Source organism: Dicentrarchus labrax, unplaced genomic scaffold (assembly GCF_905237075.1).
Source record: "Dicentrarchus labrax unplaced genomic scaffold, dlabrax2021, whole genome shotgun sequence".
Taxonomy (NCBI): Eukaryota; Metazoa; Chordata; class Actinopteri; family Moronidae; genus Dicentrarchus; species Dicentrarchus labrax.
In genome coordinates, this window is record NW_026136720.1 from 28,302,304 (window position 1) to 28,322,209 (window position 19,906).

At 39.7% G+C, this 19,906-nt stretch overlaps 1 protein-coding gene across 6 annotated transcripts in view; it reads right to left on the reverse strand.

Moving 5' to 3' along the window:
* vps9d1 (VPS9 domain containing 1) overlaps positions 1-16,747 on the reverse strand; it is a 30,493-nt gene extending 13,746 nt beyond the window's left edge. For 5 of the 6 annotated variants that reach the window (XR_007881344.1, XR_007881345.1, XR_007881343.1 and 2 more), the window contains exons 1-12: positions 16,589-16,746; positions 14,248-14,320; positions 11,931-12,134; positions 11,594-11,759; positions 10,074-10,185; positions 6,536-6,598; positions 5,527-5,579; positions 3,833-3,920; positions 3,453-3,538; positions 1,599-1,747; positions 889-1,251; positions 591-720 (exon numbers count right to left, since the gene is read on the reverse strand). Coding sequence is in view for 3 of the 6 variants with exons in the window: in XM_051383189.1 (XP_051239149.1) it covers positions 591-720; positions 889-1,251; positions 1,599-1,747; positions 3,453-3,538; positions 3,833-3,920; positions 5,527-5,579; positions 6,536-6,598; positions 10,074-10,185; positions 11,594-11,759; positions 11,931-12,134; positions 14,248-14,320; positions 16,589-16,681 (1,580 nt within the window). In the remaining 3 variants the exon portion in view is untranslated. Of the gene's footprint in view, positions 1-590; positions 721-888; positions 1,252-1,598; positions 1,748-3,452; positions 3,539-3,832; positions 3,921-5,526; positions 5,580-6,535; positions 6,599-10,073; positions 10,186-11,593; positions 11,760-11,930; positions 12,135-14,247; positions 14,321-16,588 lie in introns of all 6 variants that reach the window. The other variant, XM_051383188.1, reaches the window with a different exon arrangement.
* Between the last annotated feature and the right edge of the window lie 3,159 nt (positions 16,748-19,906).

The window sequence follows — 19,906 nt, forward strand, 5'->3', positions numbered from 1 at the left end:
ATAGAAGATGGAAGATGCTGACATACTCAGAGTAGCACTGCCACATGCAGGTCACTGAGAGACCTTCACCCATGCTGTATTTCTAAGAAAAACTTCATGCCAAACCTTAATAGTGGCTTTGAATGCAGTGTAACACAACCTTTACCAGTACTATCTGAACTCCTCCAATTCATTTGAAAACAACCCACCTGATCCGCTGACTTACATGTATTTCTGAATTGGTTCACTCAAACATATTCAATGTGCAGTTGTTTCCTTTTCCATATACTGCTGTGGCTTTGCCTGGGGTCACAATAACTGAATATTCTCCATCACTCACTGAATTTTATTAACAATGAGGAAAATTAACACTGAGGGAGATCTAAGTAGTAATTCACATGCAAATGTGGCTAATGTTAAGGGGGGGTGTCTCTTAAGACAAAACTGTTTAATCGAAAGTGCTTTTAGAGATCTTATTCTGATCAAGCTCTTCGTCCAACTGAAGCAAAGCGTATTTGATTTGGAAAAGCAGGGAGAAATATTTCATGTTTAAGACAACACTTCAAAGTATAAAGAAGTGTTTCAGGTCACAAGGATTTAGATTGCATTACCTGAAAAGAGCCACAAGGGCGCTCCACAGGGGCGTAAAGAAGGCCTCCTCTATGCTGGCGAGGCACAGGTCTTTAGAGTTGGCTGTGTTTAGACACTCAAAGGACAGCAAACACAGTGACAGAAGCTGATCTGAAATATAAAGACACACCCCTAACATTTAATATCCAACAACTTTTACATTGACTGTAAAATTCCACCATTTTCAACAGCATCGGGAAATTGTTGCTGTTGAAAATCAACAGGACACTTTCTACGCATGCAAACAAAAACACAAGTGCCCTCTATCCTCATGCTCACCAATTGCAATATGGATGTCCTTGACAACGGCCTTCAGGTGCTCCGTCAACGCTCTAATCTCCAGCTCCTGGATGTTTCCTTCTTCCTGCTCCGGCTGCATCAAGGGATCACAGGTTGTGTCTAGATCTGAGCCGGTGTCATCTGCACTGCCGTGGGGCGGGGCCCAGTCCAACTGGGTGAGGAACTGCTCCAGGTCTTCAAACGAGTTCTCACGATCCACCGTCACCTGTGTGTGAGGCTCGTCCCCATCCTCGTCATCATAGTTGGCGTGGAGGTCGTGAGAGAGTGAGGGGGATGAGTCGGCGCTGAAACTCTGGCCACCAACGCTACTGCCTACAGTCCTGGTGGGCTTCCTCTGGATCTCTGTATGATCAATAACATGTTCACATTAACAACTGTATTAAAGCTGCAGTAGTTCATTTTATAAAAATAATTTGTCATATTTTCGGAATCTTTCACTGTATTTCACATATACACACTATGATAGTGATTAATAGGGATTTGACCTATAGCTACAAGTCAGAAACACAGCCCCTGATTGATCAAATGTCTCAACCCAAGGCATACCTGGATTGTCAGTAGACTGCTGACACCTTGCTAAAAACAACAACAACACTTAAATATCGATGAATTATCACAGAAAACATTCAGTGTTGGATTGGTCATAAAACCGCAGGGATGCATTGTCCATACCAGAACTCTTGCCCTACCTGCATGAAGAAGGTTGTGAGTGCTACGAGAAGGCCTCAGAGACAAGGCGGGACTCTGGGGGAGGCCTTTACTGACGATGGGGTAGAGCCTGTTGTAAATCCGGTACTGGTGTTTCCTCAGGAGCTTCACCACTGGGTGGTCAGACCGGCTGAGGACACAGTGCAAATGTTAGCAGACCATCATTTGGCCTGAAAACGATCAATGTCTTTTTGCATAGTGTGATGATAAATGTAAATGTATATATAGTAAGGGACAACAGTTGGGCAGTTTGGGGGGTGTTGAAGTTTTTCTTTCTTTCTTTTCCCCCCTATGGCTGACGTAACACATTGTAAATCAAAATCATTTTGGTTTGTCCTCATTTTGTTTTGGATGCTTGACAAATGTAGGGTGAGGAGGACCTGAACAAACAACACAGTGAGCACAAATATAAAAGAGGACATTTTGGAAAACTTTAACTCTAGGAGGAATCCAGTGTGTACCATAGGTTTGTAAGAACTGACACATTCTCTCCCTCTCTCTGTCTGTTCTATAATTATTTGCATAGTAACAAGCTTGAGTCATTCTTTCTGCAGCCATCACTTAAGATAACATAAGCAAAACACACACTATTGTGTATTGACGGGGCTGATGCAAGACAACCAATCAAGTTTGAGTCGACCTTTTGAACGCAACAAAACTGTGTTGTGTGGTGATGTGACCGCACAACAAAAGCCTATCATTCAGGCGAGTGTCAAAATATGAACGCTGCTGAACGTGTGAATATGACAGTTATATAAGCATGTGGACTGTTGCATCCTGTCATCCTCTCTACACTGAGCTCAGGCAGCTCAGGAGCATCTTCAGCCACAGACTGACCCAGCCCCGAGCCTCAAAGCGGTTTGGAGGCTCATTTGTACCATCTGCCATCAGACTCCACAACGCCACAGCTCCCAGTTCCTCCAACCCCAGCAGATAAAGACTGGTTTAGAACTCCTACCTACAACGCGCAAACCTTTTGCTCTATTTACATTTGATTTCCACTTTAGTAGTTTAGTAGGTTTAGTTTTAGTTTAGATACTTTAATTTATAGTTTTTATATCTTCTAATATTAATAATATTTACTGGGATTTTGCACTGCTTGGCCCTATTGCTGTGTCAAAATGAATTTCTCCTTAAGGGGATAAATAAAGGAATTATCTTATCTTATCTTATCTTATCTATCTTATGGGGAGATCCAGTTTCAAGCCAGTTGAAGCCTCAAAACTGGTCTGGGAACAGGGGTTATATTACAGATTAGTTTTGGGGCATAAGTTGCAAAAGTGACAAAGATATTGCTTGGTATGAACAAAGGACTTTCAAGGCCAGGGAAACTCTCCCTGAATTTCAGCTTCAACTAAATCCTTAAAGCTATTACATGTAACATTTCTGCATAAAATGTGGATCCTTTGTCTGTCCAACAGTGTGGGAGAAGCAGTGATTTTTAAGGTGGAACTGCTTTATTCAGTGTTTTTAGTGGTTTTAATCAGCGGGTCTGTTTGTTTTGGAGAGGAGGAGACCTCTGTGGATAATTGGGCTCCCGGTAGAAACCTCCTGAACCATGAACACTGAAGGCAATGGTGGTGAAGACAACAACTCCCATGATCCCACGCTGCTTCACAATTACCTCAAACTTTGTCTTTTTGTTATTGTTTCAATTGTATTGTATTGTGAGAGACCCCTAGCAGCAGAAATTACAGAATGTATTTTTAATCTCATCTCTGTAGTAGCCCCTTACGTACTGCATCTAAAAACTGTATCACACAGGGACGAAACCCTCCATCGACAGACAAATATGTATAAACTGTATATAAAATGTTCATGTTGCAGTCAGTTACCTGAGCAGGTAGGAGACTAGACCTGACACTAATGTCATGTCATCAAGATTCTTCCTCATGTTGGCTTTCCACAGTTTGGGCCAATCCTAAATAGACAATAAAAAAAACATAAATATATGACTTATTGGCAACTATATCTTTAGTTTCATACAACAATTAGTTGATTCATTTTAATTTAACCGATCAATGCCAAATCTGACAGTTGTCTTCGGTTATAAGAAACAGCTACACACAGGCATAGAGTTGTATGCCTTTTAACATATCATATAATTCAAGGTTCATGGTAATTTACTGAATTACTTACATTACATACATACATTGAATACTTGTTACTGGGTTTGCTTGTCAGACATATTTATAGGAATTACTCGCAAACGTACATGGTCTTGCTCGTATTCCAGTACATTGGTATAGAGAATACGCTGCTCTTGCTCCTCTGCAGTCATTGCGCCAGAAGCTGCAAATCGCCTGTATTGACAAAAACACAGAGAAAATATTTATGTCCAACTTTTGATCTATCACCCATTTCTGTTTATGAATGTGAAGAGTCACCACAGTATGAAACCTGCATCTTTGTGGACTGATTTAGTGTAGAAAGCAAATATATCTACAAATATTTACCAAATTACTGCACAGGTTAATTTGATTATTTTCTTTACAAATTGGTCTACAGGTTATGAACATTCGCAGCTATGACCACTGAGCTAAACACACAAATAACAGAGTGAGGACATGCTGATTTATTTAACAGTCTTTGTGTTGTTGCAAAGTTGAATGCCATATCTCAGTGGTTCCCAACCTTTAAGGGACCCCTTTTTTATCATTGAGTAAACTGACTCAGAGACATATTTGATGGATATTTCATATTATATTTAAACTGTACAATGAACACAAACAGTAAACTCAGTAACTGCAGGAAGTTAGATTTCCTGTTTAGAGAACTTTTTAAACAAATTCTCTGTATGATGTTTTTTTAAATCATCTTTACCAAGCACTTAAACCTAATAGGCTTATTTTTTTATTTTTTGTTTTTCTTGTCCTTGACGTTTGGCCGTATTTGTTCTATTAAGACAATTTATTTTACTTTACATTTCTTCACAGAAGTGAACGAAATGCTGAGATATAGACCTACTGTGTAGGTTTTTTCACATGACCTAAAATCTCACCCAAGTAAAGTCTTATGTGGGAGACGGACAAAATTTTTTGATGGTTAACTGAAAATCTGGTTCTAAATAAAAGGAGAAAAATTATCAACCTTTAATTTGTCAAGTATATAATCCAAAATGTAATAAGAAATAGGTCTTTCCATTTGGTCACTTTGTATAAACTTTTCATTGAATTTCAGAAAATGTGCTATATCATGATATCATTATCTTGATACGAGATGACCTATATTGGGATATGAGAGTTTGATCATATTGAACAGCCCTAAGAACTGTAGTATACAATCATATCTCACTTCCTATCCAACTCAATCTAGGCATTGTTAGAATGCCTATCATCGTCTCATCATCATTCCACCCCTGAGATTTTTGTGTGTGTATTTTTGGTGAAACAGCAAAAGTGTGACTTTAAAACTTCAAAACTCTGAATGACTGACTAAACCCTTTCCAAGAATTGACTGTGTGCTTTACCCTTAGATAACAACACAAATGAACTGGATAATACCACAAGCCTTTCAAATGCACTTTGGAGCACATCAATTTCGTTTCAAAGTTTAGGAGACACTGGAAGGAACTAACTTGAGACAGGGTACTTGAAACAATTACTATTCTCAATTACTTCTATGAACTTTCAAAAACCAAACATACAGTTTGCAGCATTTGTAGAATTACGCCAACTAACCAAACATCAAAGTCTAAGTCAGGTCAGCCACATGTTAAGCTTGAATTGTTGTGGTAGTAGCAAAAGTAAGTTCTGGATAGCATTTCAAAAGAAGCTTGTAGCTCTGTATTTGAGTATCATGTATTCCTGTAAAGAGGCATACTCCATACTTAACCGAAAGAAGGCAGTAGCTGAAAACAGAATAAAGTTTGAACCTAATTCAGTGTGTTGATAGAGAACTGTGTTGTACCTGTTGGCCTCTTCCTGCAGTCTCAGTCTTCTTTCCTCCATCTTCCGCTGGAGCTAATGTTCCGACAAACATTAAGGAAACCTCACATGGGTCAGCTGTAAGTGATGATGTCTTTTAGGTTAAATCAGGGGTATCACGAAAAACCAGCAAACACGAGCATCCCATTCTGTAAATATCAATATCCCACAGCCACATCCATCCTCCACTCCTCTGTAAAATATCCCAGCTTTAAGGGAAAGAAAAAAATTAAGAAAAATATTTTTTTGGTAAACCTTTGAAGGGGCAAAAGTTAGTGAACCCTGAGCTGCACTGTTTAAAAACAAGCAGGAAAATACAAATCAGGTGACACAAAATTGCTGGCTAAATTAACCAATGAAATGAGAGCTCTTTAGGGGAGAAACTGTGCAGCACTGATCAAACCAGTGAACCCATACAGGTCAATCATGCCAAGAGGTTCACAGTACACACACACACACACACACACACACACACATTTAAGCAGCACTGTATAGTAAACAGTGTGGAACCACAGTGCCCCCTTGTGACCCTGTAGGACTGTTAATCAGGGAGATTTAGAAAGAGTAAGGAGTTACAGCAACCCTCAGCAACCTAAAGGTCTGTGTCATAAATCTACCTCACATGAGCCTCTCTCTTCTCCTGGACTGTTTCCAAGCAATGAACAATAAAACACTATTTTAAGAATGAATGCTGATTTCTGGTGATCTGGGAGCTAAAACTTATAAGTTGCTGAATATCCGAGCAGCTAAACAGTCTCTTTACCTTTTAAATATTTGTTTCCTTAGAGACTAATATGTGCCATCTGTCCATACCTACACACAGCTCACCACTCCCACTTAAAGGATTTGGAAAGCTGGGAAAACGTTACCAATTAGGACAAATTGGGAATAAAGCATCACTCACTGCCTTAAATGATATTAAGAAAGCTATCCATCACCTGTCAAGCAACAAAGATGGAGACTTCTACAACCCAGTGAAAACACAAGGATACAGCATCCTGTCTGGCTTTAGCTATGATGAGATTCTCCATCATCTGCCGCTGGAGGGAGAGCGTCTGCATTGGAAAAGAGGAGAGGAAATAATGTCAAATGACAAAGGAAAAATACTTTGTAAAGTTGTATTAAAATGCAAGTTGTTTCTATAGAGAAAAATCCAGTTAATTTTAGCACAAACAGGGCTGGAATTTAACATTCTCGGCAGTTACCGCCCACATACTGCGCTTAGAATAATGAAGTTGAATGTAAAGCCACAATGTCATGTCCCATCTCAATTACCATCTAAAATCTTTCAACAAAGTTAGTAAATGAAGCTTTATCTTAAAGCGAGACACTTTTACATTTTGGGATATTTTGCAGAAAGAAAACACCCAAAATACACAATTGTGTGTATTATTGTCTATTTGCATATGCAGATTTCTCCTAAATTCACCAAAAGTTAGTTTTACATTATGCCTAATTTGCATATTTTAACATAAATCATCTGTAGTGTTTTACAAAATGCATACTCATACTCACAAATCTCCACTTCAGTAGCACTTACATATGCCAAACCTTCCAGTTATATTCTTATCTATAGTCTTTTTCCAAAAGGGCTTTGTTCCAGTGTTGAATACCCAGGATGAATATCCAAAGGCATAAAAGGTAGCATGCACACAATATTCGAGGACAAAGTTGACTAATCTCAATTTCACCAATTTATTTAGGCCATATCAAATAAACATGCTAATGTTTCAGCCTGATTTACAGAACATTTTATTCCTAAAAACATGGCCAAAATGGATTTATTATGGTTGCTGACAGGGTTTTCTAATTTATGGAGTAATAAATCTCCAAAATTATAATGGAAAAATATATCAAGATAATTACTCTTTCACACTGAAACATTTTAAACCTGGCCTTATCCAATGTTTACATTTATGTCCCAAAAATGTAGGCAAATTAGCATTTTTAAGTAGATAATACCGGATTTGCACTGTTTTAAGAAAGAGTTTTCCCTCTCTGTGAGTGTGTATTTTTGGTGAAATAGCCAAACTGTGACCGTAAAGCGTGTTCAAAACTGATTTCCAAAACTGATTAAACCCTTTCCAAGAATTGAAGAAGAGTGCTTTACCCTTAGATGACAACACAAATGAACTGAAGAATACCACAGGCTCTTTCGGGAGCCTTTCAAATGCACCTTGGATCCATTTTATTTTAAAATTTAGGAGACACTGGAAGAAACTAACAGTATATGAAACAATAACCACTCTAAATTAAGGGATTACTTTTATTTTTCATTTTGAAGTAGATATTTCCTAATCTAAATATTTAAACATAGGATTTCAGAGAACAAGCAATACAAAAAATAATAATCTCAATGTAAGTAATAAACTCTAAATTGTGATATCTATTATTATTTTTCATCCTTTTCCCCTGTAGTGTCTCACACAGTAACACCACGTCACAACCTGCAATGCAACTGCAACACCAAAAAGACTAAATTACACCTTAACCATCACAACAAGGAACTAAATACTGAAACGTTACTGTCTGTAGTGAGAGCTGCTAGAGTAACGTTAGGCTGCGTCATCAGTGACGTTTCCAACCTGGCAGACTCCATTTACTGAACCAACACAAACCATCGAGTACCGCTCACCCCGTCAGGTCAAGGTGTAGTCTTTAAATTTAAGATTTCATTAAATTAAAAGATGCAATAAATGATGCCGAACAGCTCGTGGCGTTTATCAATCTTGGTGTGAGGACTTAAATTAACGTTAGTACTCAACAATTTTGGGGGACAGTTAGAAAAGCAATCATTTCAAAGTATTTTTTAAGGACTTCAGTGAGACGTGTTAATTAGCTAGCATAGCTGACCAGACTTTACCTTTACAAATGCCTTTAGTTTTCTCCAGTAAGCACGGAGCTCCACTTGACGCCGAAACATTTTCCGCATCTGAATGACGAGTTGACATGAATTTAAAAATCTCCAGATGAATACAAAATTGATGTCGGAATTAAAATAAGTTAACTTATTAAGCGTTGCAATTAAGAGCGCTTTGATAATAAAATGTCTTGTCTCTCGTTTACCATCATGTTTTCTGCCTGGAGATTTCACCAAAGGGATGAAGCCGAGCAGGAGAAAGTTGGGCTTTTTAGCTGAGAACTTATCTAGCCTTACACAACTCCTGCGGTACACAGAATAAATCCACACACAGCCCACGCCCACTCCCACTCCCACTGCCCTCCGCTGCTCAAAAAGAGCGGCAAGCTAGCCGACGTACATACAGGCCGGAAGGGACACGAGACATTCACAATAAAAGCACACACGAGGTCGCTTAAAAATGCTAACACTACTTTTGAAAAAACATGCATCAAATATACGTTTAGGCAGTATGGAGACAGGAAAAAATACATTGGGGGGAAGACAAAAAAATGTGTGTTCCCCATGAGAAAATATTTTGAGTGTAAAAGAGTCTTCTTCTGGGCAAAACTCAAGGGTCAAAACATGAGCACCCAGGACAGACAGGGTGCAGTTTTATTGTATTCATGTATTTTATTTCCTCCTCCATGTCCCCTAAGGGACTCCATAAGACTGAGTGTAGTGCTTCCTAAGAATGAGAACAGTTTAACTACTCACCTAAGTAATGTCTTAATGGTAAATTTACAGAGTAATATATTAACTTCTACTGCTCACTTTTAAGGCAAAGTGTACAACTGTTGATTTGTGCAGACGGCCAGAAAGTCCTTGAATGGTATAATTATGGTTTCGGTTAGGAGCAGTGGCCTAAATGTGTATTTTTAGACTACTTACACATTCAGTCAGTCCGCTATTGTCTGCCACACTGTGTCTGGATTTCTTTTTTTACATAATACATGCTTAATGTAAGACTCCATTATGTAAAGTATGTTTAATGCGTCTTCTCCATTTCTGATAAAAGCCGTGAACGTGCATTTATCCCAATTAGTTAAACCTGGCTTCACCTAGTTGCACCTCCTCAGCCTGGCTTGGCCTACATGAAACGTATAAAGCCAGGACTAGACTAGACTAGACTAGACTAGACTAGGTCAAGCCAAATCTTTTCAGTTATCTTGGATTTCTAAATTCGTGTTTTGTGAAAAAGCCACTGATCCACAAATATAGGCTTAGACAAACTCTGCTAATTTGGTCCTCTTATTCATACATACAAGCCTCATTTTGTTTTGAAATGTTTTTATAAGATTTCAAATTTTTGCTGCTGTGTCTGGAAGCACTGTGCACAATGTCACAGTATTTCACACACAGCTTATGGGTATATATCAGGTACGGAAAAAATAGGAAGAGGTCATACCAGAAGCAAAACATGGATGATTTCTGTGCCATTAAACAAACTGTAACTTGGACCATAATGCATCATGTAATGAACTCATCTTCCAGTTTGTCTGCTGGTCCAGTCTCGAGAAGGTAATGTTGTCAAAAAAATGGGACACTTTTGCTACAAGTCAGCTTTTAGTGGGCCTTTAGCTCAAGTCAACAACACACATACACATACAAGCACACACTCATTCACATACCAAAGACGTCTTCTGGTAGGCCTGACCAGGTGTGAGCCTTGCCAGACGAGCTTCATAATTGGCTTTCAACTTCTGGTTTAAACGTGATGCTTCTTCAATGGGTGTCAGCTCCCTGGGACACACACAAAATACAAACAAGCAACATGTCCCTTGTCAATGTGGCGGGGCAGCGTGACATTGTTATTATTTTGAGTAAAACATTTTTAGAAAAAGCTCACACAAGCACCAATGAAACTGACATATGGTGACGACAAGGTTCTGTGAGTCAAATCAAATAATTAGGGATATTTTTGTCACTTTAGAATGAAGACTTGTAAAAACTATCCTCAGGCATTAAGAGAACTGAGCGTGAAGATGAAAAGGAGCAACATTTTTAAACCTGGTAAACAGTGGTGTAGTGGTGTCTGGAGAAGTGGGTGTACTAATTGATAACCTCAGTTTTATTTTTAAGCGTCCTGTCCAGCAAAGGATAGACGCTGTGTGTTACAGACAGTGACATGTAACGCTTCATATTTAGCTCACCCGAAAGTGGGCCAGTAGTTTTGGCACTGTCACTTAACCTCTGCTGCTTAGCTTAAGGGTGTAAGGATTATAATGAAACATTAACACAGAAGAGGAGCAGATTGGGCAATCATTACTGGCCCACAGACGGTTGAGAAAACGACATAATTAAACATTTAGAGTGAAGTATTCCAATAAAAAAATGGTGACAGGGTAAAGATTTTGGAATGACTGGAAAGATGTGGACTCCCCCTCAGTATAGGATATTTATGAAAATCCCAATTCACAATAATGCAAATTCACCATGAGAGTTTTTTATTGCAATATACAATAATATCGCATATCGTCCCATCCCTAGAAGTGGGTACACCCACTGCTAACTGAAAGATAAGTGGGTATACTCTGTATACCTGTGTATCCCCTACACTACACCACTGCTTGTAAACCATATTATATAGGGCTGTGTATTCAAAAGAATCTGCCGATACGAAACGTATCACAATACAGAGGTTACGATTCAATATATTGCGATACTGTAAGCAAGGCGATCTTTATTGAGATTTTTTAAGAACAGTGGGATCTGCGTTATCACAGTCTGTGTAACATCAAACATCACAGCCCTTAGTTTACATTTACAACTGCTATCTAGCGGTCGGGGGTTCAAATACAAAAATCCATACGGTGTTACAGTTCGAGAATCGGTACAATATGACAAAACAAAATATGGCGATACTAATGTGTATCGATATTTTCTTACACCCCTAGGGTTAAAGAGTAGAAATATATTTTATTTTATTTCCAAGCGCAGGTTTAAAATTCAGATAAGTGAACTGAAGACATTAAAGAGTGTAAGAATCTGTTTGACCTGGTTGGACGGTTTCAAACATTGTGCTCGTCAGTGGAAGCTGTAACTGACTGGTTCTTAGAAATCTGTTATCTCTGCTGTGTTGTTCACTTAAGCGGATATCTGTCATTGATTGGAGCAATATCTGCCCTCCTTGATAAAAACTGGCCCTTACTTTTTGCTTGTGTCCTGTGACTCCACTGTTTGTATTCTCTGGAAGATTTCAGGAGGCAGAAAAGGAGAGAGCTCCCCGCCACCTTCTGACATTACCCTGCGGTGACCGGTCTTTGTTGGGCTGGTTGCTTTACGCCCTGCGTCAACAGGAATATCAGATGGAGGGACTGTGACAGCAAAGGGGAAAAAAGAGCAGTGATTGGCTTACAGGACAGAAATCATGTGGCTACACATTGGCTGATTTGGATTTGTGAGCCCTAGGGCAGGCTCCAAGTTAGCAGTGATTGAATGGTATGTTAATAAAAGAAATGCTTCTGATTGGAAGGGGATGTATTCACCAGTGCTCGCAGCAGTGGCGACTGGGAGGGCAGGAGTCTGATGGGGTTCTGATTGGCCAGGTGAACAGGAAGAGGAAGCGGAGACGGAGGCAGAGAGGTCGGGGGGGTCAGCGCTCTTCCCTATAAATGACTTGGCTCGCTCCAGACACTGCTCAGCCAGCCTCAACATCCGCTCCACCTCCACCGCCACTATCTCCCTCTCCTCTGAGGCCGGGACGGAAAGAAACAGAAGACAGAGAGTTTAAGATTAATCTAATGCAGGTCTGCTATATAAAGGTCATCACATGGCATTTGAGATCTGACTCAATTTTGTGCTAACAATCAACTACTGTATTCAAACTGATTAGCTCAAGTCTGGTTAAAATGATTAGCTCTGTTAGAAGGGGGTGCTGCTTGTGATTTGGACTGAAGCCTGGACTGGTCCAACCCACCAATCCACTGACTACCACATGTTCAAACCTTAGAGGCTTTTCTCATGGTTTATAAATATCTCATTAGCCTCATCTGAGATCCTCATCGTGGTCCAGAAGAGAACTGACTGTGCACAAATCTGAATATCACAACACGCAGGTTGATTAAAGATACCCCCAGCCATAAATACAGCATATACAAATCTGCAATATATCAAATGAGCATTTCATTATATGTATATACGGATACAGTTTTTATAAAAATAACTTGTTGTCATTATTGCTGAAATGTTCACTGTGTTCTGACAGTAGTACAAAATCAGGTTCCTCTGGCTCCTCCGGCTCCTCCTAGGTGGATTCTTGTAAATGCCATTAGGAGCACTAGGAGGAGCCAGAGGAACCTGATTGTTTCACACATTATCTGTCTTATCTGTTGGCACTAGAGGGTAGAAGAAGGAGGAGAAATCTAGATGCTGCTTTAATGCTACGGTTAGCCTCTATTGTAACATAGTTCCAATTTAATTAAATGTGAATTTGTGAAGAAAAGGGCAACAAGCCCAAAAAGATCAACAGGATATAAGGAATAGGAGCCACAGCACAGCATTAATGCAGATGATATCAGGTGCCCACAGTGTCTGTCTGACCACATTATACTGGAGATGTACACCAATTAGCCATAACATTATGAGCACTGACTGAAGTGAATAACACTGATTATCTGGTTATCATGGCTCCTGTCAGTGGGTGGCATATATCAGGCAGCAGAAGGAAGGAAAAGAACCAGAGACAGTGTCATGGGCAGCCAAGGCTCATTCATGCACGTGGGGAGTGAAGGCTGGCCCGTGTGGTCCGATCCAACAGACGAGCTACTGTAGCTCAAACTGCTGAAACAGTTAATGCTGGTTCTGATAGAAAGGGGTCAGAACACACAGTGCAGCAGAGTCTGTTGGTATGGGGCTGCAGAACATTCTGACCACCAGGGTGCCCAGAATGTTATGGCTGATCGGTGTATACAGTCTCTAAAGAGTCTAAAAGTTTAAACACATAATTGTCCTTTTGATAGAAATTTGCTTTGGTGAGCTAAAATAAAATAAAATAAAAATCCTCAGGACTTGAAGGCATGAAATCAGCACGCTGTTATGACAGACAATCTAAAATGGGGCTACTTATCCACTGATGACCAATGTCAGCTATAACATTGATCCAAGCTGCAACCTCTATGGCTGACAAAGGAAGCCTAGAAATGCCACAAACGGCAGTTCCTCAAACGGCCACTAGAGGCTGGCTCCAGCAGTGAGTCAATCTCCATAACCCCCCATATTAAAATACTTTACAACAGAAATAACCATGCTTACAGCCTGGTACAAACAACAGTTTGTATAGCTAATTTCCCTGTTCACAACTGTACTCACCCTTTAAGTTATATTAAGGCTTAAAGTTAAGCATAACCACCCATTCTCCATCTCATTTCCCATTTTTGGATTAGCCAGGAGCCGTGGAGTCAGGACTGCCAAGATGGTGATGGCCATAGCCGACCATCTGAACCACCTTCAGAAACCTATGGGTGACGTAATGACTGCGTCCATTTTTAATTATACAGTCTATGCTTAAAGCCCATTTCAAAGTCTGTACCGATGTAATAGGTCTTACAGTATAACCTCATAATAAAGCAGGTTCAACTGTTACATATGTGGATGGAGGCTCTTAAAAGTGGCATGTTAACTTTTTTACTATATGAAATGTTGCATTTATTAGACAATACTGCAGTAATAACTCTGCAGTACAGTCAGCAAAACTGAGTAAATATACCAAAGACATAATAGTGAAAACAATCATGAGATTAGATTTAATAGTAAAACTCTGTACATTCATTTATCATCAGTCATATGTCACTACATATATCTTACTTTGTGACACAACTTCTTCCAAAAGTGCATGTGATATGAAGTTGATAGTCCGGAGATATTCACAGTAAGCTTCCTGCAGAAAGAGCACAAGCATGTAGTATCTTATTATTGTTATGGTACACAGTAAAACATAATAATATATTATAACTACTGCTGATCAGGGAACATGGCCATACAGCAGTAACAATTCAGTCACAATGTTCTTGCACCATATGGTGCTGTGATGCTATTCTTAAAGTCCACCATATATGTGTTTTGTTATGTGTTGCTTGTTGGATCGTCTCAATGCCAAATTTTATAAATACACTCAGATGATTATGTCTGGCCAATATTTTATAAGCAAGACCTAAACACCAGACCTCATTTTGCTGACTAGGCACTATTATTTGAGGAAACATCATGACTTTACTTGTTTTTCCAGTTCCTTATTTACTTTTCTGTATTTGCAAGTCACTACTGAACAAGTGCAGGAACCTATTCTAAACTAAGGCACTTTAAAGCTCACTGATAGACCTAATAAATAGTGGTTATTGAATTTTAATAAACCTTTGATTCAATATCAAGATAAACAGTTTTATGGTTACTAGACTCGTTTTAATAGCACTATTCACATACACTATGTATACCACGCTATCTAGACTCTACATAAAGTCATTTGGCTCACATCAGCATCACATTTGGCTGTTTTTAACCAACGTGGGTGTTTTTTTTGACCAACTTCTATATCCATAATAAATCTTTTACACTTTGCTTACAATGTTTGGTTCTATGGGGTCAGACATGGTAGTAGACCTTTTTCACAGCAGCAATTGTGACAAGAAATAGTAGGGTAAACAATCAGGGTACTGTGCGTCCAACAAATTTTCCCTTTCAAATATGAAAACCAAAATCGTGAAATAAGCTGTTTCCCAACTACCATTTATATATATGGGGAACAATTAGGTCATTTTTTCATTTAAAAAATAATAATAATAATCGGAACACAGGTCTTTTTTTTTGTCTGACCGGTGTGTTGACTTTGTTTACCCTACTATTTCATGTCAAAATGACTGCTGTGAAAAAGGTTTATAGGTTTATAGTGACAAGTCAGAGCTGAACATACAATTAGCTATTGACTAAATATGCTGAAAATGCAACAAGAGAAGAAGATAGCAGTGGGGCCAAAATTCTAATAGTCAAATGTCCTAATTGACTTGATATCTTAATAACTAATTAATAACATACATTACAATTTTCTGTGAAGACATGATAGTGATGATAAAAACGTAGTGTAATGTTTGAGCTTATTGCGTCAAGTTATCAAGTCCAAAATAAGCTAAATGTTTATTAGTTTTTAGTTGTAGTATTAAAAATTACAAAGTGCTCATGCTTTCCCTTACAAAATTGATCTACAGTATTACTATAGTATAGTACAAGAACTGTATAATGTTTTTTTCTGTAGTGTTGTTTTATTAGCTATAGTAGCCCTGTAATATTTTATGATTAATACTCTGTATCTAGATTGTTTCTAGATTCCTATACATTTTAAATAGTATTAATATTGTATTATAAAGTGTTTCTGTAGTTATTTTTTGAACGTACTATAGAACATTCCTATAGTAATATTATGATGATGTTTTTACTATATGAAAAACATAGTATACCTATAGTAAATACAGTGTAACTATAGTAAAACCATATAAATGCTACAGGAATGACGACAGCGATAACTATAACTCATACACTCAACAGTCTGCATCAATTCTTTTGAGTTATGACAACTTTTAATGAAATTAAAATTAGCTTTTTTAAAGTACCACTTACTTAATAACTGCCAGTATAAACACGTTTTTAAGTTGATGGGGCTACTCATAAAATCAACTTGTTCCAATTAGTTTTTCCCACATTATTTATGTAAACACAACTCATCAACATAATGTTTGCAACTTCAAACGTTTATCTAAATCAATAAACTACAAGTTTTGTCTTGCAACCATGCATTTATCTGATATATTTGTATTTGGTTTATTTGTTATACTATATTTGTAACAAGCTGTTACTTCTACAAGTGTAGTATAACGTTATTGGTGATAGGACAACAGTGAGTAGTCAATGAAGAACAAGTCAGTATTAATGACAGGTGACATTTGTAGAATAAAGCGCTGAAAGGCTTGAAGGTGTGCAGCCCTGAACCCCAGCAGGTGACTTTATTACATGTAAACAACATAACGTTACTCAAGTGACAGTTTAGCTAGCTAACCCCCCCCCTCCCGCCCCTCCCTCTGTTTACAGCCCCACAGACTGCTTCCTGTGGGGCTCAACCTTCGTCGTATCGTTGCAGTCCGGCTGTGGAGCTCACTACCTTGTGTTTGTTCCCTCCGTCCAGCTGTATTGCTACTTTAGCCATTTTCATGGCATTCTGAAGAGGCTTCGGCCCGCTGTCAGCTGTAGCCATGGTTAGTCCCGGATCCTCCTCTTCTTCTCTTCCCCCTTCTCCTCTTCCTTCTTCTTCTTTCAGTCCAGATTGTAAACACATTTCAAAGGTGTACACTGCCTCCTACTGTACAGGACTGGTAGAGGCAAGGCACTGATGCAGTGGTTCCCAACCTCCTCTATCACTGAGTAGACTAATTCACATATTTTATGGGTGTTTCATTTTATATTAAATGTATAAGACTAACATTAAAGGACAACTGATAAACTGTACAATGAACCCAAACAGTCAACACAGCAGGAAGTTTATGAGAGTTTTAGAGGAATTTTGAGCAGATTACTTCCTGTGAAGGTTTTCCTGATATGTTTTGGAACGTTAATACAATTATCTGCCTGTATTAAATATTTTTTTAACCCTATTTTTAACAATCATACATACTTAATTGGCTTTTTTTTTTTTTACAGATTCTGTCTTTTCTTCTTATTGTTCTAAAGCAGGATGAGGCTGTGAGAGTGAAGGCTCTGTGAATATTGCTTGTGTTCACGTCTTCAAAGTTTAGATCTTAAATAATAATATAAACTTATAGAAAGTAGAAAGAAGAGCAAGATTCTGCTTCGGATGACTTCTTTATGGGTCGAGTGATATATAAAATCAACACAGAAAATGCATGTAGGTAGGCTATTTGTGTGTAACACTATATTTTGTTAAGATAGCCATGTCACAATTATTCAACCCCTATATAATTTTGCTGTTTTTAAAGATGTCTGATAGTTTTTATGGCCTAAAGTGGAGTTGAAACATAATTAAGCCTTTGGGAACCCTATAATGACCCTTCATTTGTTTGAGCTCTGATACATATATAAACCCCACCTATGAAGGTATTCAAGGTGAGTTGCAATCAAGGGAAAGACAAAGGAGCTTCCACAAAAGCTGAGAGAGGAGATTATTTCATCACACCTGAAGGGCCTTGTGCATAAGAAGATTTCCAAAACAAATAATATTCAAAGAGACAGAAGTTTAAAACTTATGGAACAGCTGCAAACCTGCCTGGCCATGGAAGAAAGCCCAACATTCCATCAAGGGCCCTTAGCAACTTAGTCAGAACAACTAAGAGAAACCCCTGTGTGACTGCATACACCTACAGGATGACCTGATGCTATAGTGGCAACAATAAGACGTGCACTGAATGAACAAGGACTTCATGGCCGGACTCAAAGATGCACTACACTCTTGACCACAACGAACATCAAAAGTCTACTAGAATATGCCAGGAGGAATTTGGATAAGAATACAGAGTTTTGGGAGACAGTTCTATGGACCGATGAAACCAAACTGGAACTGTTTGGATATATGGACCAGCGGTATGTCTGCCGTGTGAAAGGCCAGGCTTATGACCAGAAGAATACCATCCCCACGGTCAATTTTTTGTATGTTGTTTGAACTCTTTAATTTCTTTTTAGCAAGTTTAACTCAAATTTCACAGAGGATTAAGGAAATTATCAAGAATTTAAAACACAGAAAGGTTTATATTATTAAATAATTCTGTCTATTTAGACCAAGTTATACTGACTAAATGACAGTCAGTGTTTTCATTAGTGATACTCACCTGAATATAGGAATTGTTTTTGTTACCTTATAATGATACGCTTACATCTACAGATGCTATATCTATGTAAATTCAATGTATTCATAAGTAGCAGTAATAGTATTATTTGTAGCAGCTTTGATAATACTGTGGTAGTTGCATTAGCTCGTGAACTCGTCATCATGACTTTGCAAAAGAAGGAAAGAGCTTTAGGAGGGTCTGCAGATGTTCTATTTAAATACATTTTTGCTTTGCTGTTTAATAACTAAATCTTTCATAATTATTCAAAATAAACCGACCCATTAGATTACAATCTGGAAGCCGAAGCATCGCTGACTCTGCCATAGACTTTCGAACCAGGGCTCATCAAAGTGAGTGGAACGCTACCGCCCACTGCGATGCCTTCATGATGGGTCTGGGTGACTACATCAAGGATGAGTTGGTGTCTCACGACGTTGCTTCGTCATTGGATGGACTCATTGAGCTCACGACACGACTGGATCGACTCATCCAGGCGAGACATCAGGAGAGGCGATGGCGGCAGGCTTCCTGGTCCCAGTCCTGCTTCCTTCCCGAGACTGGATTTCCCTCGGCGAGTCCGCAGTTGGCCACCGGAACCCATGAAGGTGGGCCGCACCAGCCTCACGACGGAGGAATAGGAATGTCGCCATCAGGGAAACCTCTGCCTCTACTGTGGCCAGGCCAGCCATTTTGTCTCCCGGTGCCCAGCAAAAGGTCGGACTCACAAGTAGAAGGGGGAATATTGGTGAGTCGTGCCTGCAACCTCTCCAATCTACGTGTTTTGTGCCATGCCCAGCTGCTGCTGCCCGAGGGTTCCCACACCCTCGCCACATTCATAGACTCTGGTTCAGATGTCAGCCTGATTGATGACAACTTGGCTAGACAACTGCGCCATAGACCTGCAACCTGGCTCGACTCCTCCTAGGGGTCGCCTGTACTCTCTGTCTGCCCCCAAGAGAGAAGCCATGGACACTTACATCAGCAGCAGGTATCATCCGTCCCTCCTCTTCTCCTGCCGGTGCAGGATTCTTCTTCGTCCCTGCGACCCTGCATCGACTACCGAGGCCTTAAGGACATCACTGTCAAGAACTGTTACACTCTCCCTCTCCCTCTCATCTCCTCGGCGTTCAAGTGCCTGGAAGGTGCCACTAAGTGTTGACTAAGCTGGACCTGCGCAACGCTTACCACCTGGTCCGCATCCAAGAGGGGGACGAGTGGAAGACGGCCTTCAAGACACCCCCAGGGCATTATGATCACCAACGCCCCGGCAGTCTTCCAGGCTCTGGTCAACGACTTGCTCAGGGACATGTTAAATAAGCATGTCTTTGTCTACCTGTCGCAGGACCTGGATGCAAGCCAGAACCTCCCTCCTACGCTCTGCTGAATGTTACTCTGCTACTGCTAACCGCCACCGCTCCAAGGCCCCCACCAGAAGGTAGGGCTGTCCACCCGGGACCTCCCTCTACGAGTGGAATCCAAGAAACTGGCACGAGGTTCATCGGCCCCTTCGAAGTGGAGAGGGTCATCAACCCTGCAGCAGTGAGACTAAAGTTGCCTCGGTCCATGCGGATCCACCCCACGTTCCACGTCTCCAGGCTCAAACCGACCTGTGAGAGTCCGCTGGTCCCCGCTGCTCCGTC